Below are 22,467 nucleotides of genomic sequence, written 5' to 3' on the forward strand. Positions count from 1 at the left end.
ATGGAAGAATGTCTGCTGACAAAGGGGTGTTTTATGACATCTTGTAACATGAGCCGTCTCAAGAGCCATATGTTTTTGCCTCAGGAAGTGCTGTCCTTATATGGGCATTTTAGGATGACTTCCTGTTAACCTGCCCTGACCTTTAACCTGGAATGACATTAGGCCAGGTGACATCATTTTAGGGTCTCCTTCTTTTCACACCTCGAGCATCCCTAGAGTAAAAATGATAGGGCCGTTGTTGAAGATATATTTGCATACCAAAAGGTATAATGAATGAATGAATGAATGGTCTTTATTGTCATTGATATAGTACAGGTACCAAACAACGAAATGGGAGGGGGGGCTCCCCTGGTGCTTGGAAAAAAACTAAAAACAAGAAGGGAAAAGAGCTGGTTTACATAAATAAAGGCTATATACACTATCCACTATACTATACTATACAAATAAAACACTGTGCTGTACTCTATGCTATACCTATTCTAACATTTCCTGTCTCTGAACCTTATGTAGACTTAAAGGTGGGAACAGATGAAGCCAGCCTTCTCTCTCTGATCCCAGCACCTCTCTTTCTCTGATGACCACAGCCAGCTCTCATCACTCCTGACCACCAGCAGCAGCTCGTCTTAAACCTCAGAAGTATATTATTGATTATTATCCAACAAGTAACTTAAGAAAGATACAACACTTTACCTATTATTATTATTGTGATTTTGTATCTGAACGCTACAATGCCAATGTTGAGGAACCAAAGCCAAAGAATTTCACTCTTGTGTACTTGTACAGTGAGATGTAATAAAAACAATTCTGAATCTGTTGTCAAACCACTACTTGGCCACTCAACAAAAAAAAAGTTCAGAAATGTAACAATAATAGTTAGTCCTTTTGTAATTCCTCCCCAAAAGACAGTCCAGACAGCACACACCAATGAACATCAGGTAGATTATTCACCAGTGTTGTAGTGTCATGGAACAACGAAGTGAGCCACATGTTAAGTAAACGCTGAGCACAAATATGTAGAAAGTATAAACAGTGTCTCTGTGTGTTCTATGTGCATACAGAAGAACACTCATAGTTGACACTGGGTTCTTAAACATGGTTTTATTCGGTACACCATTGTTCATTAAATATTTACACAACAATGTGTAGAGATTTTACTAAGTGACGGAGCTCATGACAAGCACAAGAAGGTTGCAGGAAGTTGTGATGTCCAACCCCTTTGAGATGCCCCCTCAAAAGAAGAGATTAACCACTAAACCACAACCTGGACGCATTTCTTTCGATAATTTATTTTGTACAATAAAACATAAAGTATGTATACATGGCTGGGCCGGATGCATTTGGAGAAGACAGCCAGCGAGTTGACTGTATTCCGGCAACCGTATCTTAAATGCATGTGCGGTTTTAAAAGATGGACAATCGTAGATCAGACAATAAGAGTTCGAGCCAAGCAGCCACACAGGCAGAAGGCAACTGGTCAGTCAGATGTTTACTTGGGGGGCCTGTAGGCGATCTTCCGGCTCTTCAACACAGACCACTTGTGCCTCTTCAGGTAGTAGAGAAGGGGGACCAAGACGACTCCCCCTAATAGCATCTGGGGGAGGCGACGACAACAGTTGGAGTGATTAGAGGAGTCAAATGTAGAATTTGTCAAGTATCTGACACTTATGCTGATCAAACAAAAATAACACTGAACTTTGTTAGTTTTTTTGCTAGTCTCCAGTGGGCAATGTGTAGTAGTGCCAGTGCATTACCGGTTACTTGAATACCCTTTTTCAACATCAGAGGGCAGTACACTTCAGCTCACCTTCAGACCCATGCGTTTGCGCTGGTCGTGCTCGGGCTCAGATGCCCATCGGAGGAAGGTGCACACGTCCTTGGCCACCTGGCTCATGGTGGCAGGGGTTTCTGGAAGAAGACAACGGTAAAGGAAAACAGTTTGAGTGACCGTCACTGTACATCAACTATCTGATGTGACCGTCACTGTATATCAACTATCTGATGTGACCGTCGCTGTACATCAACTATCTGATGTGACCGTCACTGTATATCAACTATCTGATGTGACCGTCACTGTATATCAACTATCTGATGTGACCGTCACTGTATATCAACTATCTGATGTGACCGTCACTGTATATCAACTATCTGATGTGACCGTCGCTGTACATCAACTATCTGATGTGACCGTCACTGTATATCAACTATCTGATGTGACCGTCACTGTATATCAACTATCTGATGTGACCGTCACTGTACATCAACTATCTGATGTGACCGTCACTGTACATCAACTATCTGATGTGACCGTCACTGTACATCAACTATCTGATGTGACCGTCACTGTATACCAACTATCTGATGTGACCGTCACTGTATATCAACTATCTGATGTGACCGTCACTGTATATCAACTCTGATGTGACCGTCACTGTATATCAACTCTCTGATGTGACCGTCACTGTATATCAACTCTCTGATGTGACCGTCACTGTACATCAACTCTCTGATGTGACCGTCACTGTACATCAACTATCTGATGTGACCGTCACTGTACATCAACTATCTGATGTGACCGTCACTGTACATCAACTATCTGATGTGACCGTCACTGTACATCAACTATCTGATGTGACCGTCACTGTACATCAACTATCTGATGTGACCGTCACTGTACATCAACTATCTGATGTGACCGTCACTGTACATCAACTATCTGATGTGACCGTCACTGTACATCAACTATCTGATGTGACCGTCACTGTATATCAACTATCTGATGTGATCTGATCCACTTACATCCATTCAGGAAGTGATATAAACCCATGGATTGAAAAGTGTAATGTATTAATGTTAAACATGGTTTTAAGTATGTATATAATGTTTCATGTATTAATGTATGTATATAATGTTTCATGTATGTATATAATGTTTCATGTAAAATGATGATGGTTTGTTTTCAATTCATCACCTTAATTGCCAAGTGTAAACGGGTACCAACTCCAACCCTGACAAACATCAACATGTACATGTTACATGTTCTGTAACAGAGGTTCCTACTGACCATCGTCGTACTCCAGGACCTCATTGTAGATGGGCGGAGCCATGCCGATGGCCTGGCCAGGGAAGTAGGCGTTGTAGTACAGACCCTCTTTTACTTCTACGCCCGCTGGGGGGTCACAGTAGCCAGTCAGCAGGGAGAACACATAGTCCTCTCCCCCGTGTCTGAAACAGAGAACGTACTTATTAGACCTAGTATGGATTTCAGAAAGTAGCATTACGCTTGATGTTCCAATGTATTGGTCAGAACAGGTTGCAATATTTACAGGTTGCAGGCCAGGATTTCTTTTTTTTAAGGCAAGGCTACCATGGTCTTGGAAAGGTGAATTTATAGGCATATAGTAAATACACTAGCCAGCAAGCTACTTTACATTTGCAGGACTGGAGTAACTTTACCCCACAGTTCACAGCAATCACATTATGGATGCAAAACACATATCTATATATATACCGTATTTTCCGGACTATAAGTCGCGCTTTTTTTCATAGTTTGGCTGGTCCTGCGACTTATAGTCAGGTGCGACTTATATATCAATATATATATCATTTCATACTGACTGACATGAACCAAGGAGTAAACATTACCGTCTACAGCCGACAGAGGGCGATCTGGGCCGCTCTGGGCTTGTGACAACTATATGCTGCTCCTATTCCCCTGAAGAAGTGATCTAAAACATTACCGTCTACAGCCGACAGAGGGCGCTCTGGGCCGCTCTGGGCTTGTGACAACTATATGCTGCTCCTATTCCCCTGAAGAAGCTATCTAAAACATTAGCTTGTTGACGCTAAGCAAACGGTAGCTTGGTGAACTTGCTTACTGGTAACTTGCTTGTTGGACTCGCTGGCTTGTTATGTTCATTTAGCCTATTCAGCCTCCCAGGTATGTTCTTTATGCTATTGTGTTGCTGAATAACTGTTAATGTGCTACGTTAACATACCAGACTTCTATTCAGCCTGTTGTTCTGTGTGCTATTGTGTAGTTGAATAAACTTGCCTTTCCAGATTAAATGTCTGTTCTTGGTCTTGGATTTTGTGAAATATATTTCTAAATAAATGCGACTTATAGTCCAGTGCGACTTATATATGTTTTTTTCCTCTTAATGTCGCATTTTTTGGCTGATGCGACTTATACTCCGGAGCGACTTATAGTCCGGAAAATACGGTATATATCATTGTATACTCCCATTAAAATGAGTCACATGCTCAATTTTAGGTGATAGATAGGGTTGGGTACCGAAAATCGGTACCGGTAGGTACCGGTTACTTTACATTCGGTATGTACCCGTACCGAATCGCAAAGGAGATTTCGGTACCTCATTTCGGTACTTTTCTATTTATTTTTTTCCCCCTGGTGTCCGGTGTCATGCAACAGTCAACCACACGTGACTTGAGTCGTGACGTGACATCGCCTGTTACATTTCCAATCAGTGCGTGTCGTGGTAGTGAGGTGAGCAGTTGTGTTGAGAACTTAAGAAGAGTGAGTTTATAGTAAGTGTAGTAATATAGTTAGTGATTGTATTATTATTATTATATTATTAGTACCTGTACTGTAGCAATGACAATAAAGACCATTCATTCATAGAACATATTGGTACGAGATTACCCACTCTTCAACAGTGACCTTTGTAAAAACAGATATCGGCATGCATGTTGCTGATTATGATACGGCAAGCCAAATACTCAGAGGGCACTTCGGCTATGGTGGCTGTAGGTGTTGAATGTATTTCCCAAGGGCACTGCAGCCATATGCATACTATTTAAACACTCCCTTCCAAAAAAGGACACATTTGAGACCAAGAATCTCTATTAATCCACCCTTCTGTCTTGAATGAATATTTTTTGTTCGCTGTTAATGTCCCACCACCAAAAGCCTGGATGGCTGCAGTGTGGTACCTGGCGTTGATGATGTAGCTGAGATCTGGGGGCAGGGCACCAGCGTTGGCGTTTCGGGCAGCCTCCGGGTTGGCATAGGGCTTGGGAAATTTGTCGGACAGCTTCCCAGGGCGGGTGAACATCTCTCCAGTCTCATCTGGGCCGTCCACCACCTCAGCCTGAAGGGAACACAGACATGGTAAGAGACAAGGAACTGGATGGGAGTTAGACCTTGAGACGGAACCGAGTTTACCCCCAGTTATGGTTAAGAAGGGGGGGGGGGGGGGTTTACCTCCTCAGCTAAGATCTTGGCTTCAGCCTCTGTATGCGACACCCCCACTAAGTTACGGAAGGCCAGGTACTCCATACTGTGACACGCTGAGCACACCTGCTTGTACACTTGATATCCACGGCGAATGCTGCAATGGAGAGAAAACTTGAAATAACATCAGCCATTCATGTCTGGTTGAAGTCTGCTTGTTGGAAATAATCATTTTCTTGAGAAACTACAAACATCGAGAACATGGAACAGCTGCAATGTTTGCAGGAAAAGTGCTATACAAATAAAAGTTATTATTATTATTATTATTATTATTATTACAAGAATCCAATATTTTCCAGGTAAAACAGTTCCCTTTATATCACTGGGAAAGTAGCCTAAAGTTACTTTCAATCATTTTGATTGATTGATTGATAGAGAATGTTTATTTTGGTCCCTTATACAATTCACAATACATATTCTGATATATCAAAAAAAAAATACACAGTCACAATGCGTACCAGGACCAAAAAGGTGTAGGCTGAAGACATGTACAAAACTAGACGGTCAGAATAGTAGTGGTCTACTTAAAAGGTCAGGTCTAAGCTGTACCTAGCGTGGTCGAGGGATGACAGCAGGCCGTTGTGGGTCCAGGGGTAGTTGGGGGGATGCAGTTCCAAGTCTGAGGCTTTCACAGACTGCTGGAGCATCAAAGCCAGCCCTGCGCCACCCGTCGCCAACACACCCAGCGTTGTCAGGGCAACCTTCTGGCTCTTGGGCAGACTGGCAAAAGACATGCCGGCCTGGGGAGAAAGAGAGAGCGCTGTTAGAAGGGTGAGGACATTCAATCCCTATTAAACATCCATGAGTAATAGGCCTAGTGTTTTGCTAGCTAACATATCAAAAGACTGCAATGTAATGTGGCATTTGCAGAGAGAGAAACAGACAAACAATGTTGATGGAAGGTAACCAATGACATGGCAGCAGTTTGTGGTGGCATGTCTCTAACCTTGTACAGATCATGTCATTGCTTTGGGCTATAAATCACTGCAATGACTGGGGGACAAAGGACAGCCAGGCTTACTTCAAGACATAATCTCAGGATGTTCAATATGACTACAGCCAGTATGGCAAACACAGACATTTAACGAAGGACATCCATGGAACTACTCAATCAGACTCCTTCCATGCTTACCTATCATCTGGCTAAAACTACCAGCTGACATTAGTAGTCTTAGGTTAGCTAGCTAGACGACAGACTAAGCGACACATACATACAAATATGATACACGATATACAAACAATATTAACACATTTGAACAGATCCAACCAGTGTCTGGCTAGCCATAACGTTAGCTCTCTATCTATCTGTGAGATAACCTCACCTGGTGTGACATTAGCTAGCTAACTAGCCTGGGTTAGCTACAACTGGCTAGCTCGTCAACTCAAACAACAAAGTTAAAACATGACAGATATTTACATTAAAACAGACATTCAAGTCGCTTTTCCTACAAGGTGACAGAGCCTCAGAGACCAGAGGTTCACATGGAGGACACGTTATTAAACCAGTGACCTTGCCTGACTGGCTAACATGCTAGCTAGCTCTGTCGTGAGGGTTAGACTCGTTTGTTACACCACTAACTAAAACTGGGAGAAACCGTTCCTATTGTACACATCGTAGAGTAAGATATGTCCTCCTACCCTGGAGGTCTTGGCCATGTTTGGGGCGCAGAGGAGAGCTCTCCCACCCCCCGATAGCACCACCGCTCGTAACGCCGCCATCTTCTCGTCTGTGCTGCCTGGAGAGACCGGCTGGTAGCGGGCTGAACGTAACGTGCGTCCCTCTGACGTAATCACGTCCAACAGACTTAAATTTTACCGGAAATAACTGCTCGCCTACTAAATTTCTCGCATACTCAAATCTCGCATACTGTTCAGTTCGAACGCACTGCATACTCAAAATCTACGTCATATCTAGTATGAGTAGTATGCTAGTACGCTATTCCGAACAAAGACCCTCTGTCGTAACGCCGATGCGTAACAAGTCATCACGTCCCACAACGTCAGTAACGTGTTATAACATCATCTGTTTTCAGTGTTATAACACTACATATTTAAAATCAGCTAAAAATGCCCAATGCGTTTTTGTGATGATCACAATAGAAAAGCGCCATCTAAAGATGGGAGGACTGGCATGACGTCATGAATGACTGACCTTACCTTACCTAACCTAACATGACATGATGACTTACCTTACCTTACCTTACCTAACATGACATGATGACTTACCTTACCTTACCTTACCTAACATGACATGATGACTTACCTTACCTTACCTAACCTAACATGACATGATGACTTACCTTACCTAACATGACATGATGACTTACCTTACCTTACCTTACCTTACCTAACATGACATGATGACTTACCTTACCTTACCTTACCTTACCTAACATGACATGATGACTGACCTTACCTTACCAGTGGTGTAGTCTAGTTTTTTCTAGTGGGTATACTGTGATTTTGCCCTCCCAGTCAGAGCGACACCTGTCCCGTAGCGACACCCCATAAGCACCACCACACTCACTTATGCATACAGTATGCATCTACACCAGTCTTTGCTGCCTTGGGAGGGGGGGGGGGTGGCATGGACTGTACTTGTACATCAAGCTGCCTCACGCTACAGAAACAGGAGATAGGCTGTGGCCAATGCAGTCAGATACTGTCTTTACTTACTCTCTCACCTGTAAGAAAATCGTATGTCCAACTACAAAAAACAGACATTTCCAATGAGTGAGGGTTTGTTCCAATGCTTCTACTATAATGTTTGTTCCAATGCTTCTATTTATACTGTAAATATACCATTATGGTATTACCATGAAGCCCAATTCTAGCAGAATAAGAAAGATTGTATATCTACTTTAAGTAAAATAATGAAGTGCATCCAGTTAGCTCTTTAGCTGGCATGTGTGCAAGGGCCTTAGTTTCACATATGAAACTATAATCAGACATTTTCTAGTCACAATAATAACGACAAATTTGAACCAACTTTCTCTGTCAGAACACAGTCATTTATATTTGCTAACGTTTCAACTTGCTTACTTTCTTATGCAGAGCTTTCACCCTGCAAAAACTCTCTTGCGTCGCACGCGCACACTCGCGCAAAAACAAAACCATTCTCCAGCGCTGGCACAGCACGAAGCGAAGTGTGGAGGTAGGTCTGGCCCGCCCACCCCAAGGCAATCGTAGGGGAAATACTGAGAGCATTCAGAACGACTGGTTATGTGATAACAAACATGTCCGAAAGTTCGAAGTAAGTGCTTCGTAACACAGACGGGGTGAATTTTATGAATAAAAGTGTGAAAGTTCTGTCACAAAACGCCGTTACGTATCCTCGCACATTTTTAAGTGGGTATACGCAAATCCTTGGCCTTTCCTAGTGGGTATACGGCGTAGTCCTGCGTATCACGTAGACTACACCACTGTTACCCTTACCTTACCTTACCTAACATGACGACTTACCTTACCTTACCTTACCTTACCTAACATGACATGATGACTTACCTTACCTTACCTAACATGACATGATGACTGACCTTACCTTACCTAACATGACATGATGACTTACCTTACCTTACCTTACCTAACATGACATGACATGATGACTTACCTTACCTAACATGACATGATGACTTACCTTACCTTACCTTACCTAACATGACATGACATGATGACTTACCTTACCTAACATGACATGATGACTGACCTTACCTTACCTTAGCTTACCTAACATGACATGATGACTTACCTTACCTAACATGACATGATGACTTACCTTACCTTACCTTACCTAACATGACATGATGACTTACCTTACCTAACATGACATGATGACTTACCTTACCTTACCTTACCTAACATGACATGATGACTTACCTTACCTAACCTAACATGACATGATGACTTACCTTACCTTACCTTACCTAACATGACATGATGACTTACCTTACCTTACCTTACCTAACATGACATGATGACTTACCTTACCTAACCTAACATGACATGATGACTTACCTTACCTTACCTTACCTAACATGACATGATGACTTACCTTACCTTACCTAACCTAACATGACATGATGACTTACCTTACCTAACCTAACATGACACGATGACTTACCTTACCTAACATGACATGATGACTTACCTTACCTTAGCTTACCTAACATGACATGATGACTTACCTTACCTTACCTTACCTAACATGACGACTTACCTTACCTTACCTTACCTAACATGACATGATGACTGACCTTACCTTACCTAACATGACATGACATGATGACTTACCTTACCTTACCTTACCTAACATGACATGATGACTTACCTTACCTTACCTTACCTAACATGACATGATGACTTACCTTACCTTACCTTACCTAACATGACGACTTACCTTACCTTACCTTACCTAACATGACATGATGACTTACCTTACCTTACCTTACCTAACATGACATGATGACTGACCTTACCTTACCTAACATGACATGACATGATGACTTACCTTACCTTACCTTACCTAACATGACATGATGACTTACCTTACCTTACCTTACCTAACATGACATGATGACTTACCTTACCTTACCTAACATGACATGATGACTTACCTTACCTAACCTTACCTAACATGACATGATGACTTACCTTACCTAACATGACATAATGACTTACCTTACCTTACCTTACCTTACCTAACATGACATGATGACTTACCTTACCTTACCTTACCTAACATGACATGATGACTTACCTTACCTTACCTTACCTAACATGACATGACGACTGACCTTACCTAACCTTACCTAACATGACGACTGACCTTACCTTACCTAACATGACATGATGACTGACCTTACCTTACCTTACCTAACATGACATGATGACTGACCTTACCTTACCTTACCTAACATGACATGATGACTTACCTTACCTTACCTTACCTAACATGACATGATGACTTACCTTACCTTACCTTACCTAACATGACATGATGACTTACCTTACCTTACCTTACCTAACATGACATGATGACTTACCTTACCTTACCTTACCTAACATGACATGACGACTGACCTTACCTAACCTTACCTAACATGACGACTGACCTTACCTTACCTAACATGACATGATGACTGACCTTACCTTACCTTACCTAACATGACATGATGACTTACCTTACCTTACCTTACCTAACATGACATGATGACTTACCTTACCTTACCTTACCTTACCTTACCTAACATGACATGATGACTTACCTTACCTTACCTAACATGACATGATGACTTACCTTACCTTACCTAACATGACATGACCTTACCTTACCTTACCTAACATGACATGATGACTTACCTTACCTTACCTTACCTAACATGACATGATGACTTACCTTACCTTACCTAACCTAACATGACATGATGACTTACCTTACCTTACCTAACATGACATGAGTGACTTACCTTACCTAACATGACATGATGACTGACCTTACCTTACCCTACCTTACCTAACATGACATGATGACTTACCTTACCTTACATAACATGACGACTTACCTTACCTTACCTTACCTAACATGACATGATGACTTACCTTACCTTACCTTACCTAACATGACGACTTACCTTACCTTACCTTACCTTACCTAACATGACATGATGACTGACCTTACCTTACCTTACCTAACATGACATGAGTGACTTACCTTACCTAACATGACATGATGACTTACCTTACCTTACCTTACCTAACATGACATGAGTGACTTACCTTACCTAACATGACATGATGACTGACCCTACCTTACCTAACATGACATGATGACTTACCTTACCTTACCTAACCTAACATGACATGATGACTGACCTTACCTTACCTAACATGACATGATGACTGACCTTACCTAACCTAACATGACATGATGACTTACCTTACCTTACCTAACATGACATGAGTGACTTACCTTACCTAACATGATATGATGACTGACCTTACCTTACCTAACCTAACATGATGACTTACCTTACCTTACCTAACATGATGACTTACCTTACCTTACCTAACATGACATGATGACTTACCTTACCTTACCTAACATGACAACTTACCTTACCTAACCTTACCTAACATGACATGATGACTGACCTTACCTTACCTAACATGACATGATGACTTACCTTACCTAACATGACATGAGTGACTGACCTTACCTTACCTTACATGACATGATGACTTACCTTACCTAACCTTACCTAACATGACATGATGACTTACCTTACCTTACCTAACATGACATGAGTGACTTACCTTACCTTACCTTACCTAACATGACATGATGACTTACCTTACCTAACCTTACCTAACATGACATGAGTGACTTACCTTACCTTACCTTACCTAACATGACATGATGACTTACCTTACCTTACCTTACCTAACATGACATGATGACTTACCTTACCTTACCTTACCTTACCTAACATGACATGATGACTTACCTTACCTTACCTTACCTAACATGACATGATGACTTACCTTACCTAACCTTACCTAACATGACATGAGTGACTTACCTTACCTTACCTTACCTAACATGACATGATGACTTACCTTACCTTACCTTACCTTACCTAACATGACATGATGACTTACCTTACCTAACCTAACATGACATGATGACTTACCTTACCTTACCTAACATGACGACTTACCTTACCTTACCTAACATGACATGATGACTTACCTTACCTTACCTAACATGACGACTTACCTTACCTTACCTAACATGACATGATGACTGACCTTACCTTACCTAACATGACATGATGACTGACCTTACCTAACCTAACATGACATGATGACTTACCTTACCTTACCTAACATGACATGACATGATGACTTACCTTACCTTACCTAACATGACATGAGTGACTTACCTTACCTTACCTAACCTAACATGACATGATGGTTGATGACTTACCTTACCTTACCTAACATGACATGAGTGACTTACCTTACCTAACATGATATGATGACTGACCTTACCTTACCTAACCTAACATGATGACTTACCTTACCTTACCTTACCTAACATGATGACTTACCTTACCTTACCTAACATGACATGATGACTTACCTTACCTTACCTAACATGACATGAGTGACTGACCTTACCTTACCTTACATGACATGATGACTTACCTTACCTAACCTTACCTAACATGACATGAGTGACTGACCTTACCTTACCTTACCTAACATGACATGAATGACTTACCTTACCTAACCTTACCTAACATGACATGAATGACTTACCTTACCTTACCTAACCTAACATGACATGATGGTTGATGACTTACCTTACCTTACCTAACATGACATGAGTGACTTACCTTACCTAACATGATATGATGACTGACCTTACCTTACCTAACCTAACATGATGACTTACCTTACCTTACCTTACCTAACATGATGACTTACCTTACCTTACCTAACATGACATGATGACTTACCTTACCTTACCTAACATGACATGAGTGACTGACCTTACCTTACCTTACATGACATGATGACTTACCTTACCTAACCTTACCTAACATGACATGATGACTTACCTTACCTAACCTTACCTAACATGACATGAATGACTTACCTTACCTTACCTTACATAACATGACATGACATGAGTGACTTACCTTACCTAATATGACATGATGACTGACCTTACCTTACCTTACCTAACATGACATGATGACTTACCTTACCTTACCTAACATGACATGATGACTTACCTTACCTTACCTAACATGACATGATGACTTACCTTACCTTACCTTACCTAACATGACATGACATGATGACTTACCTTACCTTACCTTACCTAACATGACATGATGACTTACCTTACCTTACCTAACATGACATGATGACTGACCTTACCTTACCTAACATGACTGACCTTACATGACATGATGACTTACCTTACCTAACATGACATGATGACTTACCTTACCTAACCTTACCTAACATGACATGATGACTGACCTTACCTTACCTTACCTAACATGACATGATGACTTACCTTACCTTACCTAACATGACATGATGACTTACCTTACCTAACATGACATGATGACTTACCTTACCTTACCTTACCTTACCTAACATGACATGATGACTTACCTTACCTTACCTAACATGACATGATAACTTACCTTACCTTACCTAACATGACATGATGACTTACCTTACCTTACCTAATATGACATGATGACTTACCTTACCTTACCTAACATGACATGATGACTTACCTTACCTTACCTAACATGACATGACGACTGACCTTACCTTACCTAACATGACATGATGACTGACCTTACCTTACCTAACATGACATGATGACTGACCTTACCTTACCTAACATGACATGATGACTTACCTTACCTTACCTTACCTAACATGACATGATGACTTACCTTACCTTACCTTACCTTAACTAACATGACATGATGACTGACCTTACCTTACCTTACCTAACATGACATGATGACTTACCTTACCTTACATAACATGACATGATGACTTACCTTACCTTACCTTACCTTACATAACATGACATGATGACTTACCTTACCTTACCTTACCTTACCTAACATGACATGATGACTTACCTTGCCTTACCTTACCTAACATGACATGATGACTTACCTTACCTTACCTTACCTAACATGACATGATGACTTACCTTACCTTACCTTACCTAACATGACATGATGACTTACCTTACCTTACCTAACCTAACATGACATGATGACTTACCTTACCTTACCTTACCTAACATGACATGATGACTTACCTTACCTTACCTAACATGACATGATGACTTACCTTACCTTACCTAACATGACATGATGACTGACCTTACCTTACCTAACATGACATGATGATTTACCTTACCTTACCTAACCTAACATGACATGATGACTGACCTTACCTTACCTAACATGACATGATGACTGACCTTACCTTACCTAACCTAACATGACATGATGACTTACCTTACCTTACCTAACATGACATGATGATTTACCTTACCTTACCTTACCTAACATGACATGATGACTGACCTTACCTTACCTAACATGACATGATGATTTACCTTACCTTACCTAACCTAACATGACATGATGACTTACCTTACCTTACCTAACATGACATGATGACTTACCTTACCTTACCTAACATGACATGATGACTGACCTTACCTTACCTAACATGACATGATGACTTACCTTACCTTACCTAACATGACATGATGACTGACCTTACCTTACCTAACATGACATGATGATTTACCTTACCTTACCTAACCAAACATGACATGAGTGACTGACCTTACCTTACCTAACATGACATGATGACTGACCTTACCTTACCTAACATGACATGACATGATGACTTACCTAACCTTACCTAACATGACATGATGACTTACCTTACCTTACCTTACCTTACCTAACATGACATGATGACTTACCTTACCTAACCTTACCTAACATGACATGAGTGACTTACCTTACCTTACCTTACATAACATGACATGACATGAGTGACTTACCTTACCTAACATGACATGATGACTTACCTTACCTAACCTTACCTAACATAACATGATGACTGACCTTACCTAACCTTACATGACATGATGACTTACCTTACCTAACCTTACCTAACATGACATGAGTGACTGACCTTACCTAACCTTACCTAACATGACATGATAACTTACCTTACCTTACCTAATATGACATGATGACTTACCTTACCTTACCTAACATGACATGATGACTTACCTTACCTTACCTAATATGACATGATGACTTACCTTACCTTACCTAACATGACATGATGACTTACCTTACCTTACCTTACCTAACATGACATGATGACTTACCTTACCTTACCTAACATGACATGATGACTTACCTTACCTTACCTAACATGACATGATGACTTACCTTACCTTACCTAACATGACATGATGACTTACCTTACCTTACCTAACATGACATGACGACTGACCTTACCTAACCTTACCTAACATGACGACTGACCTTACCTTACCTAACATGACATGATGACTGACCTTACCTTACCTAACATGACATGATGACTTACCTTACCTTACCTTACCTAACATGACATGATGACTTACCTTACCTTACCTTACCTTACCTTACCTAACATGACATGATGACTTACCTTACCTTACCTTACCTTACCTTAACTAACATGACATGATGACTGACCTTACCTTACCTTACCTAACATGACATGATGACTTACCTTACCTTACATAACATGACATGATGACTTACCTTACCTTACCTTACCTAACATGACATGATGACTTACCTTGCCTTACCTTACCTAACATGACATGATGACTTACCTTACCTAACCTAACATGACATGATGACTTACCTTACCTTACCTTACCTTACCTAACATGACATGATGACTTACCTTACCTTACCTTACCTAACATGACATGATGACTTACCTTACCTTACCTAACCTAACATGACATGATGACTTACCTTACCTTACCTTACCTAACATGACATGATGACTTACCTTACCTTACCTAACATGACATGATGACTTACCTTACCTTACCTAACATGACATGATGACTGACCTTACCTTACCTAACATGACATGATGACTTACCTTACCTTACCTAACATGACATGATGACTGACCTTACCTTACCTAACATGACATGATGATTTACCTTACCTTACCTAACCTAACATGACATGATGACTGACCTTACCTTACCTAACATGACATGATGACTGACCTTACCTAACCTAACATGACATGATGACTTACCTTACCTTACCTAACATGACATGACATGATGACTTACCTTACCTTACCAAACATGACATGAGTGACTTACCTTACCTTACCTAACCTAACATGACATGATGACTTACCTTACCTTACCTAACATGACATGAGTGACTTACCTTACCTAACATGATATGATGACTGACCTTACCTTACCTAACCTAACATGATGACTTACCTTACCTTACCTTACCTAACATGATGACTTACCTTACCTTACCTAACATGACATGATGACTTACCTTACCTTACATAACATGACATGACATGAGTGACTTACCTTACCTAACATGACATGATGACTTACCTTACCTAACCTTACCTAACATGACATGATGACTGACCTTACCTTACCTAACATGACATGATGACTTACCTTACCTAACATGACATGAGTGACTGAACTTACCTTACCTTACATGACATGATGACTTACCTAACCTTACCTAACATGACATGAGTGACTGACCTTACCTTACCTTACCTTACCTAACATGACATGATGACTTACCTTACCTAACCTTACCTAACATGACATGAGTGACTTACCTTACCTTACCTTACATAACATGACATGACATGAGTGACTTACCTTACCTAACATGACATGATGACTTACCTTACCTAACCTTACCTAACATAACATGATGACTGACCTTACCTAACCTTACATGACATGATGACTTACCTTACCTTACCTAACATGACATGACATGAGTGACTGACCTTACATAACATAACATGACATGACATGAGTGACTTACCTTACCTAACCTAACATGACATGACATGAGTGACTTACCTTACCTTACATAACATAACATGACATGAGTGACTTACCTTACCTAACCTAACATGACATGAGTGACTGACCTTACATAACATGACATGACATGAGTGACTTACCTTACCTAACCTAACATGACATGAGTGACTGACCTTACATAACATGACATGACATGAGTGACTTACCTTACCTAACCTAACATGACATGAGTGACTGACCTTACCTTACCTTACCTTACCTAACATGACATGAGTGACTTACCTTACCTTACCTAACATGACATGACATGAGTGACTTACCTTACCTTACCTAACATGACATGAGTGACTTACCTTACCTTACCTAACATGACATGAGTGACTTACCTTACATAACATGACATGACATGAGTGACTGACCTTACCTTACCTAACATGACATGAGTGACTTACCTTACCTTACCTTACCTAACATGACATGAGTGACTTACCTTACCTAACATGACATGAGTGACTTACCTTACCTTACCTTACCTTACCTAACATGACATAACATGACATGAGTGACTTACCTTACCTTACCTTACCTAACATGACATGAGTGACTTACCTTACCTTACCTAACATGACATGAGTGACTTACCTTACCTTACCTTACCTAACATGACATGAGTGACTTACCTTACCTAACATGACATGAGTGACTTACCTTACCTTACCTAACATAACATGACATGAGTGACTTACCTTACCTTACCTAATATGACATGACATGAGTGACTTACCTTACCTTACCTAACATGACATGACATGAGTGACTTACCTTACCTTACCTAACATGACATGAGTGACTTACCTTACCTTACCTTACCTAACATGACATGAGTGACTTACCTTACCTAACATGACATGAGTGACTTACCTTACCTTACCTAACCTAACATGACATGAGTGACTTACCTTACCTTACCTAACATGACATGAGTGACTTACCTTACCTTACCTAACATGACATGACATGAGTGACTTACCTTACCTTACCTAACATGACATGAGTGACTTACCTTACCTTACATAACATGACATGACATGAGTGACTTACCTAACATGACATAACATGACATGACATGACATGAGTGACTTACCTTACCTTACCTAACATGACATGAGTGACTTACCTTACCTAACATGACATGAGTGACTTACCTTACCTAACATGACATGAGTGACTTACCTTACCTAACCTAACATGACATGACATGAGTGACTTACCTTACCTAACATGACATGAGTGACTTACCTTACCTAACATGACATGAGTGACTTACCTTACCTAACCTAACATGACATGACATGAGTGACTTACCTTACCTTACCTAACATGACATGACATGAGTGACTTACCTTACATAACATTACATGACATGAGTGACTGACCTTACCTTACCTTACCTTACATAACATGACATGAGTGACTTACCTTACCTTACCTTACCTAACATGACATGAGTGACTTACCTAACATGACATGACATGACATGAGTGACTTACCTTACCTTACATAACATGACATGACATGAGTGACTTACCTTACCTTACCTTACATAACATGACATGAGTGACTTACCTTACCTTACATAACATGACATGAGTGACTTACCTTACCTAACATGACATGACATGAGTGACTTACCTTACCTTACCTAACATGACATGAGTGACTTACCTTACCTTACCTAACATGACATGAGTGACTTACCTTACCTTACCTAACATGACATGACATGACATGAATGACTTACCTTACCTTACCTAACATAACATGACATGAGTGACTTACCTTACCTTACCTAACATGACATAACATGAGTGACTTACCTTACCTAACATGACATGACATGAGTGACTTACCTTACCTAACATGACATGAGTGACTTACCTTACCTAACATGACATGACATGAGTGACTTACCTTACCTTACCTAACATGACATGACATGAGTGACTGACCTTACCTTACCTTACCTAACATGACATGACATGAGTGACTTACCTTACCTTACCTAACATGACATGACATGAGTGACTTACCTTACCTAACATGACATGACATGACATGAGTGACTTACCTTACCTTACCTTACCTAACATGACATGAGTGACTTACCTTACCTTACCTAACATAACATGACATGAGTGACTTACCTTACCTAACATGACATGAGTGACTTACCTTACCTAACCTAACATGACATAACATGAGTGACTTACCTTACCTAACATGACATGACATGAGTGACTTACCTTACCTAATATGACATGACATGAGTGACTTACCTTACCTTACCTAACATGACATGAGTGACTTACCTTACCTAACCTTACCTAACATGACATGACATGACATGAGTGACTTACCTTACCTTACATAACATGACATGACATGAGTGACGTACCTTACCTTACCTTACCTAACATGACATGAGTGACTTACCTTACCTTACCTAACATGACATGACATGACATGAGTGACTTACCTTACCTTACCTAACATAACATGACATGAGTGACTTACCTTACCTTACCTAACATGACATGAGTGACTTACCTTACCTAACCTAACATGACATAACATGAGTGACTTACCTTACCTAACATGACATGACATGACATGAGTGACTTACCTTACCTAACATGACATGACATGAGTGACTTACCTTACATGACATGACATGAGTGACTTACCTTACCTAACATGACATGACATGAGTGACTTACCTTACCTAACCTGACATGACATGAGTGACTTACCTTACCTAACATGACATGACATGAGTGACTTACCTTACCTAACATGACATGACATGACATGAGTGACTTACCTTACCTTACCTTACCTAACCTAACCTGACATGACATGAGTGACTTACCTTACCTTACCTAACATGACATGACATGAGTGACTTACCTTACCTTACCTAACATAACATGACATGAGTGACTTACCTTACCTAACATAACATAACATAACATGACATGACATGAGTGACTTACCTTACCTTACCTAACATGACATGAGTGACTCTCTGTTGGGCTGCTCCCTGGGCCTGGGGCACTGCTCTCTGTGGGGCTGCTCCCTGTGGGGCTGCTCCCTGGACCTGTGGTGCTGCTCTCTGGGGCGCTGCTCCCTGGGCCTGGCAGGCTACTCTCTGAGCCCAGGCTGCTCTCCGAGCCTGGTGGGCTGCTCTCTGTGGTGCTGCTCTCTGGGGCGCTGCTCCCTGGGCCTGGCAGGCTACTTTCTGAGCCCAGGCTGCTCTCCGAGCCTGGTGGGCTGCTCTCTGAACCTGGGGTGCTCTCTGGCCAGGCGGGCTGTTCTCTGGGCCCGGCGGGCTGCTGTCTGAACCCAGGCTGCTCTCTGTTCCTGGAAGGCTTTTCTCTGGACCTCTTGCTTCTCTTGCTTCTTTGCCTTCCTCCTGTTCGTTGCTACAATATGAAAAACAAGGAAGCGAATGTGAAAATGACGTATATTTATATATTATTATATAATTACTTGTCCCCTATGAGTTCACGGATGACTGTGAGGCTGTTTCAGCTGCAAAAGTATTGAGATTGCGGGACAGACTTTTACTAGTCAAGGAAAAATTCTAATGCGCAAATCTCTAACTCAAGACTCTCCGGTAATTTACGCACCAGTCGTCCAGTCCTGGTCGTTGCCCCCGGGTGCGGCTGCGATGGGGGCAGCCGTGATGGGGGCAGCCGTGGCCACAGAGGCTTTGGTGGCCCTGTCACCCGAACAGGCCTGCAGGAGCAGAACAGAGGAGGTGTGGCATCATTCATGGCTACATGGTTACACAACACTGGTATAACTGCAGGAATGTGTGTGCTAATAGTGATGGTTACACTTACAGTAGGGCTGTCCTCCTTCAGCCTAGCAGGATTTGCCTGCTTAAGTACATCATTATATATATATATATATATACAGTACAGGCCAAAAGTTTGGACACACCTTCTCATTCAATGCGTTTCCTTTATTTTCATGACTATTTGGTACATTGTAGATTCTCACTGAAGGCATCAAAACTATGAATGAACACATAGGAATTATGTATTTAACAATAAAGTGTGATAACTCTGAAAAATATGTCTTATATTTTAGATTCCTCAAAGTAGCCACCCTTTGCTTTGTTGTTGTTAATAACATATATAATAATAATATTTAATATAATACGTATGTGTTCATAATAATATGTTATTATATATATATATATATATATATATAATATTATTATTATATATTTTATTGACATTTTATTTTTTATATTTTATTAACAACAAAAAATCAAAGGGTGGCTACTTTGAGGAATCTAAAATATAAGACATATTTAGAGTTATTTCACACTTTTTTGTTAAGTACATCATTCCACATGTGTTCATTCATAGTTTTGATGCCTTCAGTGAGAATCTACAATGTAAATAGTCATGAAAATAAAGGAAACACATTGAATGAGAAGGTGTGTCCAAACTGTTGGCCTGTACTGTGTATATATATATATAAGAAATAGAACATATAGAACCTATAGAAAATAAAGTACATCGTTTGTAAAAATAAATAAAATAAATGCAATTATTAATCGAACTAAACAACGCCATCTAGTGGTAATAGAAAAATACAACAGACCTCTCACACTGGCTAATAGCTAGCAGTTCAACACGAGGTATTCAAAACTATTTTTCTCACCTGCAGGAATGTGTTCAGTACAACAAATAACATTGGTAGCAGCTACTGATAGTCTATGAAACATAAGTAAATGTACTTATACATTTTTGGTTAGACTTACCACAGCATAATCTTGAACAACTGAACAATTTATAAATCACTTCATAGATGTTCTACTACCAGTAGATGTCGCTGTTTGAACACATTCCTGAGACTAACATTCACATTTTTTGCAGGAATTTCACCATCACCAAACTAGTTAGCCTATTTACAACCTGTTACATAATCATTATCCAAAGATATCGTACTCACGTAACCTCTTCAGTGTCTCTGTACCAACTGCTAAAACCATCTGTTGTTCTACTCTCACCTTCTAGAATATCACCTGGCAACCCCATTATGACATCATCACTCTGTCAGGACCTTCCTGCACCCAATGCACCCTTGGAACCCTCCAATGATGTCACTCTGACATGTAACCTAATGTTACCATGACAACCCAGCAAAATGTAAACACAATTTATAATGTTCTGGGTTGTCAAAATGACATGGTTATTATTGCTAAAAGATGGAGGAAGTGTCATAACTGCAACAAGTTCCTCAAATTCATTGTAATAATAATAATAATAATAATAATAATAATAATAATAATACATTAGACTTAAATAGCGCTTTTCTAGACACTCAAAGACGCGTATGTAGTACAACTACAGTAGGCTTTACATACATAAACATTTTCAGTGTCGAAAAAATACTATTAGAGGCCAACAAGAGTATTCAAGTAATCCACTCATGTGTAACCAAACAA

The 22,467-nt window shown here is 40.3% G+C and overlaps 1 protein-coding gene across 1 annotated transcript; it reads right to left on the reverse strand.

Annotated features, from left to right (window-relative positions):
• Positions 1-1,087: 1,087 nt before the first annotated feature.
• On the reverse strand, positions 1,088-7,000 carry cyc1 (cytochrome c-1). Its single transcript, XM_080545704.1, has 7 exons — positions 6,890-7,000; positions 5,801-5,991; positions 5,222-5,348; positions 4,951-5,108; positions 3,062-3,222; positions 1,805-1,905; positions 1,088-1,591 (listed from the first exon to the last, which is right to left on the reverse strand). Exons 1-7 carry the CDS (start codon positions 6,968-6,970, stop codon positions 1,487-1,489), a joined length of 924 nt encoding a protein of 307 aa, XP_080401830.1. The 5' UTR covers positions 6,971-7,000; the 3' UTR covers positions 1,088-1,486.
• Between the last annotated feature and the right edge of the window lie 15,467 nt (positions 7,001-22,467).

The sequence above is a fragment of the Nansenia antarctica genome, assembly GCF_963989245.1.
Source record: "Nansenia antarctica genome assembly, chromosome: 15".
NCBI classification, from domain to species: domain Eukaryota; kingdom Metazoa; phylum Chordata; class Actinopteri; order Argentiniformes; family Microstomatidae; genus Nansenia; species Nansenia antarctica.